A 13664-nucleotide genomic window follows, 5' to 3' on the forward strand; every position below is an offset into this window, starting at 1 on the left:
TAGAAATTTTAAATGATTTAATTCATAATTTATTTGAATGTGGAAATTTAAATTTGGAATGTAATATTTGAATTTGTAATGTAATATTTGAATTTGGATTTTAAATATTATTTGGTATGTATTTGAGCTATTATTTACTTTTCTTATAAGTACAAATTTTAAAAAATTCGAAGCTGATAAAAATAGGGAAAAAATAGGGGAGCGGCAGAAAGTAAACTGCTAAAACCTGGTCCAAGGGCCCACTTCCGCAATGATTCATTGAGGAAGTGTTTTTCTTCCCCAATGATTCATTACGGAAGGTCCCATGTTTCTCCCCTGTTTTTCCCTGTTTTTGCTTAGCTTCGAATTTTTGATAAATAACTCAATTTTAAATTTTTTAAAAATTCAATATTAAATGGAAAAAAGTCAGAAATGGTGAAAAAAATTAGTGACACTATTTTTTGATAATTTCAGTGTCTCCTCTAATTTTTGATTAATTTTTAAGAAAAGTCCATTTTTTTATTTTTTTTCTTTATTTTTAATTCGAATTAAAACATATTATTATAGGAAAAAAATCAAAAAAAAGGAAAAAAGTCAGAAATGGTGAAAAAAATTAGTGACACTATTTTTTGATAATTTCAGTGTCTCCTCTAATTTTTGATTAATTTTTAAGAAAAGTCCATTTTTTTATTTTTTCTTTATTTTTAATTCGAATTAATACATATTATTAAAAGGAAAAAATCAAAAAAAAGGAAAAAAGTCAGAAATGGTGAAAAACAATTAGTGACACTATTTTTTGATAATTTCAGTGTCTCCTCTAATTTTTGATTAATTTTTAAGAAAAGTCCGTTTTTTTATTTTTTTCTTTATTTTTAATTCGAATTAATACATATTATTCAAGGAGAAATATCAAAATAAAATGGAATAAAAATGGGAAATGGTGAAAAAAAATTAGTGACACTATTTTTGATAATTTCAGTCTCTCCTCTAATTTTTAATTATTTTTTAAGAAAAGTCCTTTTTTTATTTTTTCTTTATTTTTAATTCGAATTATTACATATTATTCAAGGAAAAAAATCAAAAAAAGGAAAAAAAAAAGAGAAATGGTGAAAAAAAATACAGAAATTATTTTTTAAAATTTTCAGTGTTCCAGACATTTTTTGCAATAATTGTAAGAGTTTTTATTATTTAATTCAAATTATTACATATTATTCAAGGAAAAAAATCAAAAAAAGGAAAAAAATGAGAAATGGTGAAAAAAATACAAAAATTATTTTTTAAAATTTTCAGTGTTCCAGGCATTTTTTTCAATAATTGTAAGAGTTTTTATTATTTAATTCGAATATATTCATATGCAGTGACCAAATTATAAAAAGATGAAACAGGGTGATCAACGTGTGATTTTTACAGAAGTTTCATGCTTCTGCAATGATTCATTGCAGATATGACTTGCTTCCGCAATGATTCATTGTGGAAGGGTACTGAAACCTGCAAACTGCAGGGTTTGCTGTTTCTGCAGCCTGCAGTTTCCTGCAATTCCTAGTTTTCCTGTCCCTGTTTTTACGCTACAAACTCAACAATAAAAAGACATAACCATTCCAACAAATCAAACACCAATCCAAATTAACCAATCCAACAAATCAAACATCAATCCTCATCAAAAATGATAAACATTCTAACCAATTATTCTAATATTCAAAAGCTAACCAAATCAAAAATCCAAACCAAATCCATTCGAACAATTTAACCATTCTAAATAAGTTCATACCAACATGAAAAATCGAAAAACTACCACAAAAACCAACATAAGTATACAAATACAAGTCCAATAAATCTTCTAATATAAATTCAAGAAATAAATCATAAACCCAAATTTTTTTGGGTCAATCCCCATGCTGAAAGATGACGAGCACGCCCCCTACGCAGTTCCCAAGTAATGCGATAACAGAATGTCTCTACATCATCATATGGATGCCAGACAGCGTGCTCCAATCTAATCCCATTAAGAATGGCATCCACATACTTGCATACATAGACGCCACAGTCAACTCTAGTATCTTGCTTCGGCCGAGCCGTAACTATAGCCATCTTCATGAATTTCTTTCTAAATCTCTGGGGGTCTAAGTAATTTAGCCAGCACGGGAGGACTTTCTCCTACAATTTTAAATAATTAGTAACAAATATGAAATAATTAAGCATGAATTCTTTTTATAAGTCTTTATTAAGCATTTTATCCTAAATATGCGAATAATAAATCAAATTTAGGGCTAAAAGACATAAATTATTTTTTATAAGTCTTTATTAAGCATTTTATCCTAAATATGCAAATAATAAATCAAATTAAGGGCTAAAAGACATGAATTCTTTTTTATAAGTCTTTATTATGCATTATATCCTAAATATGCAAATAATAAATCAAATTCAGGGCTAAAAGACATGAATTATTTTCTATAAGTCTTTATTAAGCATTTTATCCTAAATATGCAAATAATAAATCAAAATAAGGGCTAAAAGACATGAATTATTTGCATAACTCTTTATTAAGCATAAACTCTTTTTATAAGTCTAAATATGCAAAGATTAGAGGTTATCATGAAGTAATACTGGATGGAGTAAAGCATCTTGAAATTACCGAGGGCCCATCCTCACGAAGTGGATCAACTAATAGAACTTTCATCTTGTTCAGGTCCACAATAAACAAGATCCAATGACCTCCAGTGCATGTAGGAAATAAAGAATAATCACATAACTGGATATCTGCCCCTTGAAATTGCCTATGGTAGGTCTTAAAGAAGTTAATCTGATCAGCAAGCTCCGCTCCTGTCTTCTTGTATGGATCCATCTGTAAAATAGACGTCAGTAACAACACAATTCAAGAAATAATAGACATTTGTAATTAAAGAGAGGTAGGTATTAGATGTTAGTACATTCAGATTTGTGCTTAATCTCTTTGACTGGTACATGAGGAAACTAGGAGCAATGAAAAACCTTTTTGCCGGAAAATATAGATCCCCATTTTGCCACATATACCTCTCTTGAAGCCTTACCAACTCCATGTAAGCATTGACAACATCATCCTCCAATTCATTCCCGGGTGCCAGGGTCTGCACTTGCTTCTTACTAAGGAACATGGTAATATCTGTGTGCCTTTCAAAAACATATGGCAGATCACCAGCCCACCAATGTGTAAAAATCCAGTCGATCTTTTGGTTCTTAATTGGCCTAGTCAAATCACACCGTCTGTCCTAGTCAAAAGAATAAAATCAACACAAATAATCAAGATTATCATGTGTGTATAATCAAGAACATCTTGTGTATGTACTGTGTATGTGTGTATATATACATACATCTCGTGTGTGTTTGTGCGTATACAAGAAAAAAAATGGAAGAAGAATAACGAACCTTTGAATCAAGGAAGAAGAACACAAAAGAATCAGTTGCAATTGCCTTAGAAAAGCTCGAAATCGCCCTAGGATCGCACGTAATCGCCCAAAAAACGCTCAAGAACAGTTTTCAATCGATAAAACTGTTTACAGTTGGTTAGCAGGGGTTTATCTGTTCATGACTTCCGCAATGAATTATTGCGGAAGGATTAAGGGTAAAACGGTAATTTAAAACCTTACGCAATGAATCAATGCGGAAGAAAGGGTACAAGGGTCATTTTGTTTACTTCCGCAATGATTCATTGCGGAAGGAACTAATCCCAGCCATTTAATATTTGAAATGCACGGTCTTGATTGGTTGGTTCAGGAGTGAATCCTAGCCAACCTTGGCTGTGGAAGGGGACCCATATATATACATATATTAAATATATATTTTTCTTTTCTTTTAATCATTCTTTAATTACTTTAATTAAGGATTAAGAACCATTAATTATGACCACCCAAAAACTCTTAAATAAATATCATAAAAAATATGATAATTACCTAAATATTATTAAATGATGTCCTGAAAGTTTTGGTCAACTTTAGTTAATGGTAACTAGGTCAAACGTGGTCAACTGTGGGACCGACTGGCTCGATTTTTGTGCCTGGACAAAAATTCTCTGAATGCTATGAAATTTTTACCATACTTAGAAAATACCATTTAAATTATCCATACGAAATTTCAAGTCATTCTAGCATGTGGATGTATTTTATATAAAAATGAAACTGTTCTGTCATCCTTTCTTCCAAATAAAAATATCGTTGGTCTTGAAATAAAGGAGATGAATCTTTTGACCAAAGTTTTGACTTGTATAAATACTTTAAAATATATTTCCTAATATATAAAATATATTTGGATGATAGGAAATGTGTTTGAGTATTTTTGAAATATTTTCGCCGAGAAATGCTGATTTACGAAAAGGGAGAAAATTACTATAAATATTCATAAATAAGTTGCAGAATTGGATATTAATATTCCAACCTTGAATATTAATAATTTTTGAATAAAAACTCTTTTAATATATGTAGATATATATTTTGGAGTGAAGAGTTAAATATTTTTGATATAGCACGAGACCTCTAAAAAATATTTCTGCAATATTCCTTATTCGAGCTTGTTGCTATATTCCTGTTGCAACACAGATCTAAGAAATATCATATCTTGATATTTCTTCTTTGATCATATTGCCTTAGAGATATATTCCATAAAAATATAGTTTTGATGTTTTACAAAAATGGAAGATCTCTTTTATCTGTTTAAAAGACATAATTTTGCTAGTTTGACTTTTTGACTCTGATTTGGATTAATTAAATTCATGTTCAAATGGAGAGAATCTACGTGTTCTTAATTTTATGTTTAATCGTACATATACCAAAATAAATTATATATCGAAGATATCCTTTCAGTTAGGGTTCTGCAAAACAGAACCGGAGGGGGTGACGTCCCCGCGGCACCTCTAGCGTGAGGATGGGAAAAGGGTTTTGTGGAAAAGAAGGATAGAATATGAATTATTTGAATTTGTGTGGTGTGTGCAATATAATAGAAGAAGTAACCCTCAAAACCCTTTTGGGGTCTTTTTATAGGCTTCCAGTTTAGGGTTTTAGGGGTGTGTACCTTTTCATCTCGGCCATTGATGGTTTTTGGAAGGTGGACATCTGGACGCTGCTCATGGGAGGACGTATCCCGCTGTCCCCTAGTTGTTCGAATATCCTGACAATTTGACACATGGACGCTTAAGATGTTGCCATGCTATTTTGAACATTTTGCTGCCGTTACCTTCTCGAGCTGCCGCCACATGTCCGAAGACCACTCGAACTGGGCCTGGGGTCACATTTTATTGGGATTTCGTGATAATTTTTGGACCTAATTATATTATGACCTATCATTATTGGCCCGAGATTCCATTTACTAGTTAGATACTTTGTCCAAAACCCTAACTCTTCAAACAATAGGTCCTTTCATTTTTAACTCATGTCCGTGTTTTCTCATTTCTAAGTACTTTCTTGTTTTATATAATCAAACCTATATATTTAAATGAGTGATCAACTATTTTCTTACTTTATAAAATTTATTTAAATCAGTGGTATCAAACTGAATATCAAAAATGATTACGAACATGGGTAAACGTGTTATGACATTAAAATACATTATTATTAAGGCCTTTTTTCACGTGAGAAACTTTTTATAAGAAAAATCATAGAGACCTCTTAATTTATTATAAAATTTTAATAAAAAAATATAAATTTTATTTTAAAAATTATAAAATTTGTTGCTAATGCAGAATAATAATTATATTTAAATATAATAAAATATTTAACAATTGAAATTTGAAAAAATAATGATTTCAAGTTTGATTTTTTAATAGAATAATTTTGGATAAATTTGATTTTACTGTGATTCTGCTACAGAATCATTTCAAACTATTTTATTAAATTTTAATAATTTTTTTAATAAAAAATTGTGCAATTTCATTTTTATTTTGGTAATTAAAATTTGTAATTGTATATGATGAAAATGAAATAATTTTCTATTTTCTATTTTTTAAATAATTGATTTCGATTGAATTCTGTATAAGAGAACGTTGCATAGATTGTCACCTTTATTATTAATAATATCCGCGTAGACAGTGTACTTTAATGATAAATTTAGTAATTTTTTAATTAAAGTGTGTAATTATAGATGTACTTCTTCTTCGTACCCACCTAATCTATATATACTTAGGAGTATCAAGTTCAAAATAAAATATTTGATGCGGGAAGCTTCCAAAAAGTCTGAATTACAAAATGTCACACTTTGAGGACACATTATGAGGACAGGATATAATTAGAAAAAAACATTATTTTCTCCCATTAATTTTGTAAGTTCATTTTCCTTTAAGTCACATATAAAGTCTCAATTATATATATCACATAATATATATCTATTTAATTTATTTTACATGTTAACTTTACCCGATACTACTTAAGGGTCGTTTGTTTCATAAGACGTTATGTGTCTGTAATAAGGAATCTGATTAAGATGGAATGAGGTTAAGGAATCATTCATGATATGTATTTGATTCGGTGCTGGAATGAAATCTGTTTAATTTAAATATTTTTGATTCATTGATTGAATCAAATTTTAATATATTGCATATGTCAAATTTAAGTTGTTATACAACTTACAAACAAATTTTGTTATATAAGTGATTAAAAAATTAAAATTTAAAATTACAATATTAATTTAAAATATTTAAAACAATTAAAAATAAAATATTACTAATTCGTATTTAATATAAATAAGCACAACTTATTTAAGATAAATATCATGATATTTAAGATGTATGTTTTAAGATTGTATTTAACTTTATGAATAAAAATGAAATAACGAAATTTACCCTCTCTCAAACCCACCTCCCTTCTAGGGTATCAAATCTTATTTTAGACGGGTTTAAGGAATGAATATCACTTTTAACGTGATATGGATTTGGAATGAATGAAAATTATACTAATACCAGATTGAACCAAATGACCCCTTGACTCTTTTAACAATATAAGAGTATTTGTTGAAGTAAAGATAGGGATATACATATTTGATATATAAGAAATCTACTAGCATAATAACATGTGCGAGACACAAGTCATTTTCTAGAGTTTTTTTATACATCATGCAATTATAATGTTCTTAGTTATTTTCTTATTTGTAAATGGTGTATAATGTCTAACGTATATCAAATACAAGTTGATTTTTAATCAATATGTATTATTTTCATACATGACATTACCAAATTACACAACGTTTCTAATATAGCCATTAAACAATATATATATATATATATTCTTATTTGTGTTGTATAATTTATATTTAATGAATGAATATAAACATGGTAGTCAGTGTACATTTAAAACGAAACGATTAAACTTAATCTGTAGAATGCCGTTAGTATATTTACAAAGAAAAAGCTAAAAATTAACATATGTTATTGACCAAATTTTTTTAATTTTATTTAAATAAACTATATATACTGATCTATATTATTACTAAGTTCACTACTAACTTACAATTAATTTACTCAATTTAAAAAGATAAAAAATGCATAACTGAAGTCAGAATGACTTGCAATCATAATATACAATAATGTAAAATTTACACTATTGTTAATATTAAAGTTAATTTTAATGAAAAATTTTAGGTTTTGAAATTCAACGTATGTATGTATGGAAAAATGTTAGTTTTTTATTTAGACAGTTAACAAAGTAAGATTAAGTGATATATATATATATGTGTGTGTGTGTCAGCATGTAAATTATCGTATGTTACATTTTTTTAGTAAATTATGATGATTTCAATTATTTATATGTTAAATATCTAATTTATTGTACATGTATAATCATTATTAACATCTAGCGAGACAATTGATTACTTAAATAACATGTATTTATAATTATTCAAAAATTAAAATTATGTAATAGATAAATTTAAATAATTTATATATGGTATTCACATTATCACCGACAAACAATCCATATCTATTTTTTACGCAACTGAGTATCAATCATGGTTGTAACATGAAAATAAATTATATATTGTAAAGACTTATTATTGATATTCATGATTTTTTTTCCAAGAATTTGAAGCAAAAATTATAATTATATTGTTATCTAAACCGTTTTTAAATTTTTTTCATTACGACTCTAATATTTCTTCATATAATAATTTGATAACATTGTATACTGTTCTCCTATAATTAAATATTTTTCAATTCGATAAAATTTTCATAAATATCAGTTGAACTGGTTAATTTCTTCAAACTTTAAATACTATAAAATGCATTAAATCAAATGTTACAATATAGTATAGATATAACTTTTATTTGAATAATTCAAAATAGTAAAATAATTAAAAATATTTGTACAATATTATCTTAATCAATGAATATTGCTTATCTAAAAGAATTCTTTTTTAAAAAACTAATTTTTTTAAAGCGAAAAATGAAAAATAAATCAATTTAATACATGATCATAGTTTTAACAAATATCCTGAGATCTCATATCAAATTTCGAATATTTTTAAAATCGGGACAAGTCCAAAAAATAATAATGCGTTTGCAGTGAAGTTACTAATTTTAATGCAATTAATCAATTGACTTGATACTATAGATTCCTCAAACACATTAATTTATATTAAAATAAGATATTAAAAAATTTCACATTATTGGTAATATATTCTTGCCGAACTTGTAATTTAAATTTAGTAAACATAGAATGTGATGATGTTTTTCGGCCAGGTCATGTAGTCGAATTTCGAGTATTTTTTGAATAATGGGTCAGGTTCTGATTTCAAATTCGAAATAAACTAAAATGTATTGACTCATTACAGTTCGAACTAATCTAAATATGTAATACTAATATAGATTATTTAGATATAAGCGATTCTATTTTCAATATTTTCTTTAAAAATTTTATATGTACATTTTAATTACTTTTTATAATAAATAATATGTTAAAAATATATGAGATATATTTTCAAACTAAAAAATGATTAATAAATAAGATAATAATTCATTTATGTATTATGCCTAACTTTATATCTGAAATTCAATTCTTTAAAATTAATTGTACAAATATTCAAGTAACTATTTTTTTGCGAAATTCAAATAACTATATTTAAAGTTGAATAAAATATTCATTTACATATTATGTGTATGATAAAAAGTACATGTTACACTATGGTGTAGTTATATGAGGTTGTATAGGTTAATGAAATATATTGAGTTCGATTCTCACAACCGCATCTTTCGTATAAATATCAAAAAAGGATAATTTAATGAGACTCAACATGCTTACGTACTTTTACCTTTAAAATTTCATGTGTACAGAACATGGTGCTTCAAGATTTAATGTATAATTAAACCTTTGCAAAAATACGAATAATAATGATAAATAAAAATGAGTTCAATGGCTTGAAGTTTAGATATAGGAGGGAAACATACGATAAATAATCTGTTTTATTCTGGCAAACCAAACAAGATGCATGTTTTTATTTAAACAAAACTCAATGCTAATTATTCATTTGCTGAAAACATAATAGTATAAGTAATCGAAGTGCACTGAAGGAGAAAATTGTTATATTTTTCTTAAAATATCAATAATATTATAATAATGGTATTAATACAAAGAACAATAAGTTCCAAGCATTCAAACCCTTCTATAACAATCAGCTGGCAAATAAACAAAACAACAATCCAATACAAACTCATTTAAAACTTAACACATCCAAAGAAAACCTACAGCCAACCTGCAGGTTAGGGATCAGAGAGTAAATCATGTCCGATTTCCAAAAACATTTTGAAGCTCTGTCATCTTCATACGGAGAGCCTGCAAATCTTGTAGTTTACTACTAGCATCATCGATATGACTGTCAATTTTATGAAGCTCGGGAATCAGGCCATTCACCAACCAATTAACATTGAACCCCTGACTCTTCAAGTAAGCAAATACATCCTTGTACTCAAGAATAATATCAGAATTAACATCAGTCATAGATATCTTAGTGAAGTCATTCAGCGATATGCACAGCATGTTCAAATTCATTGTACATAAGTTCTTATTTTTTGGTGTAAAGTGCTCAAAGGTTTCCGGGTACTTGTGCATAATGCGATCCAGTAAGCATACAAACTCCAAGTTAACCTCGTGACCCTGCCATAACCCCAGTACGCTATTCCCCTTAAAAGAGCTCACTGGATCTTTGTTTGTCCCTTCATCTACAGTATCAGTTTTTCTGGCTCCGTCGGCATCAACTCGAGAATTTTCTATCACATGCTGTTCTTGCAATCCAGTGTCCACGGCGTCAACACATATTGTTTCATTTATATATTGACAATCACCTAGCTCCTTTTCTGGAGAAGCCAAAGGCTCTTGTACCACTACCACCGCATTTTCAGCCACCACTGAAACTGGTGCCTGAAGAATCCTGTTCTTCTGGGAGAAAAAACTCTTATATTATATCTCTAGCTGACATAAGAAAAGGATAACTTTATATAATATTTCTAGTTTACCAAAAATAACATGGACCCTAAAGATTCACTATAGCAGTTTTGCAAAGCATACTATCAACAACACTAGCATCAATCTTGATACATTATTTAATACCCATTGATTCCCCACCCGATCCCCTAGATCACAGTACCATAGTTTGAAGGGGATATACCTAATAAATGCTACATGGTTTCAAGCACTAAAAAAAGTCAATAAAAAAAAATCATGGAGTTATCGAGAAAATTTATACATTCATTAAATACCTGAGGCAATGATTTGACAATGGTGGCCCTAGGAGAGCCACCAAGTAAGTAACTTCTAAGAGCACTAGATATATTTGATTCTTTGTAATCCTCCGGTAGCTTCAAGTACTTCAAGTTAAGGAATGGAGAAGAAAGACTTGCAAGAAAGTCGGAAATCTCAGAAAGAGCCTACAATAAGAAAACAATACGTAGACGAAAATAAATTGAAATGTAATTTGGACGAACATTTTAAATGCTCCAAAGAAATAAATAAACCCCACTTGTGTCTTTTTTTAAAGTATCCGATTCTGCTGGTGACATAATTACTTTCTGGTATCGAAACTCAGATATTACATATTTACATAGTTCTGGTGCAGATATTAATAAGCCCAGTACTTCATGTCTTTCTTTTTCAAAATATTTGATTTTGCGGGAGGCTGGATCATTCGAGAAGCTAAAGAGAAGTGACATAATTAGTTTCTGTTGGAAAAACATCTAAATTGCAACAACTGTCCACCACGAAGTTTGAGATGAACAGTGAGAACAGCTGTTACCTTATAATTTGGTGAAGTTTGGTACTAAACTTGAACTGAGTTATTAACGCTCAAGGTTGAAACCTAAAAAGATGCATAGCATGCACTATAACTACCAAAAGTACTAGCAGCACCAACAAAGGGTTGGTGCAGCTATTGAGCTCTTATCTCCCTTGCGGTAGGTCAAGAGTTAGACTCCTGGTGTATGCATGTGTAATTAATTAGCAAAAAGAAAAAAAACTAGCTGCTGATGAGTAAAACAAGTTTGTAATTATCACGGGAATATAACTTAAAACTCCTTGCTTTTAAAAAAATATAGATTGAATCAAAGTTTGTAATAATGGATCAGATTAAATGTGTATTGGATGGTCAGATCCATGACTAAAGCTATGATTCATTAATTTTGTTAATGACATAAAGGCATGCTCAAAAACAAATTTTACCAAGGCCAAACTTTCACAATCAAGAACTGAACTAGCAATACTATCTTCAAGCAGAAAAACAAACGAAGATATTGTTGATATATTTTATATGAGAAATATATATAAGTTACCTCGATGCTCTCCAGGTCAAAGGAAAGATTTTTGGCAGTACCAAGTCCTGAAAACATACATGTAAAGCGCTGATAATATTTTTTCGTATCTACAGGGCCTACATAGTTAAACCAACCCTCTAACTTCATATTGACATTCTCCAACTCAGTAACTTCCAACTTGATTGAAAATATACCCAAAGAACTAAAACTACGGAGTCGAGGAGCCGAAACCACAATGTTACCATAAGGAGGAGCACGGTATTGGGTCCAGATATCCAGATTCAGCAATTGTGGACATGTTAAGAAATATTCTCCTTTCATGGACTCGTCGCCTAAATTTAATGTGAGACTTTGAAGATTGACAAGGGTAAAGAACAAGTCACTCATTTTCTTGGGCATATCAAAAGAAAACTTCCAAGTACCCAGATGTAGAGTTAATAAAGCTGGGAGATTCCATGCTTTTCGGGGTAATTTACAGTAATCCAGATGGAGAGTTGTTAAATTAGGCAAAGAGAAAGACGTTTCTGATAAATCCCAAAAGTAAAGAGTCAACGTTCTTAAGGCAGGCAAGGACGTCAACCAAGATTCATGTAACTTATAATTTACACCATATGTATATGTGTAGTCCAATTGTAAAGTTGTTAAAGCGGGTAAAACCCAAAAATCTGATTCTGATATACTTTGTTCAAGTTGCATCCCCAATGTGAGTTTTTTTAAGAAGTTAGAGCTGAAGGTGGATAATTTATATGGTTTATGCTTAAAACTTGTGCCAAAGCTAATATCTAACTCTTGAACATTATGAGAGATAGCATACTGAATAAACTTTTCGATGACACATCCACGAAACCTCTTCCTGGAAACACTCTGCTTGACGGTCAATTTGCGGGAAACATACATTTTCAATTTAGAGATAGAGGACTGATGGTTTCGGTTAGACAAAACATGGCGAATAAACATAGTAAATCGGGAAATATCAGTTTTAGGATAAGAATGATCATACAAACCTAAACGGAGAAAAGGGAGAGTAGTCCAAATAAGCTTCCATCGTTTTGAGAGAGCACTGGATTGAACAGCTTCTTTGGCATCCAAAAATGAGTAGATTCTATGAATCAGTTCATCAGGCAATCCGCTGATTCTGTCTTCACCTTGGTATTCAGGTATGATTCTCGCTTTCTTCTCCGCCGGAGATTCCATTTTGAGCTTAATTAGATAATTTTTTTGTTTCTAGTTGTCTGAAACCCTAACCTCCGATTAGGGGAAATAAAACTCAGCCCCAACTTTCTGAGAAACCAAAACCAAACTCCCTATTTTTTGTCCAGCTCATCTCCCGCTCCCAACTACCGCCGTTTCTTCTCGTTTCCCGCCTTCACTCGAATCTGTGTGATATGGAGTTGCGTCTGCGTGCAAAATTTACTAAAATTTGACCAAAATTTATTAATATTTTATAATTGAATAAAATAAAATAATTATACTAACGGGAAGTAGATTTAATTTATTTTAATATATAGTTTATAATTTTTAAATAATATATGAGTAATGTTTGAATTTTGATCAAAAATTAGTAAGTTTAATTTTTGTAAAAGGAAATGTGACAAGACGGAATAAAATCTAATATAAAAGCAAGCAATCATGTTACAAAAGGCAAAAACCTGCTGTCATATTTCGTGAAATCGTAAAATTTAATTATCGAAACACATATTTATATTTGTTTTTAATTTTATTATATAAGTTAATAATTTAAAAGTAATATTAAAAAAATTGAATAACATAATATTTTTAAAGAAGGATACAATTTATTAGTGTCAAAATATATAATTTTATTTTCAATATAATTTTATTTTCAATATATAGTTCCATTGTTAAAATAGTTTTATTGTTATGATTTTTTTCCTTTATTATTATATCGTTGTTAGCTATATAAACCTATATTTCA

The 13664-nt window shown here is 29.1% G+C and overlaps 2 protein-coding genes across 4 annotated transcripts; both read right to left on the reverse strand.

The window, feature by feature from the left end:
- Nucleotides 1-1839: 1839 nt before the first annotated feature.
- LOC141709146 (ubiquitin-like-specific protease ESD4) lies at nt 1840-5202 on the reverse strand. Its single transcript, XM_074513004.1, has 5 exons — nt 5182-5202; nt 5020-5115; nt 2907-3224; nt 2612-2821; nt 1840-2133 (listed from the first exon to the last, which is right to left on the reverse strand). The coding sequence occupies exons 1-5, from the start codon at nt 5200-5202 to the stop codon at nt 1840-1842; spliced, it is 939 nt and encodes a 312-aa protein (XP_074369105.1).
- Nucleotides 5203-9519: 4317 nt separating this feature from the next.
- LOC141669480 (uncharacterized) lies at nt 9520-13121 on the reverse strand. Of its 3 annotated transcripts, XM_074476103.1 has the most exons (4): nt 12736-13121; nt 11750-11796; nt 10685-10852; nt 9520-10364 (listed from the first exon to the last, which is right to left on the reverse strand). In XM_074476103.1, exons 1-4 carry the CDS (start codon nt 12923-12925, stop codon nt 9708-9710), a joined length of 1062 nt encoding a protein of 353 aa, XP_074332204.1. In that variant the 5' UTR covers nt 12926-13121; the 3' UTR covers nt 9520-9707. The 3 variants fall into 3 exon arrangements, with proteins under 3 accessions (XP_074332204.1, XP_074332203.1, XP_074332202.1); XM_074476102.1 differs by having other exon boundaries at nt 9520-10361; nt 11750-13121; XM_074476101.1 differs by having other exon boundaries at nt 11750-13121.
- Between the last annotated feature and the right edge of the window lie 543 nt (nt 13122-13664).

Source organism: Apium graveolens, chromosome 1 (genome assembly GCF_009905375.1).
Source record: "Apium graveolens cultivar Ventura chromosome 1, ASM990537v1, whole genome shotgun sequence".
NCBI lineage: Eukaryota > Viridiplantae > Streptophyta > Magnoliopsida > Apiales > Apiaceae > Apium > Apium graveolens.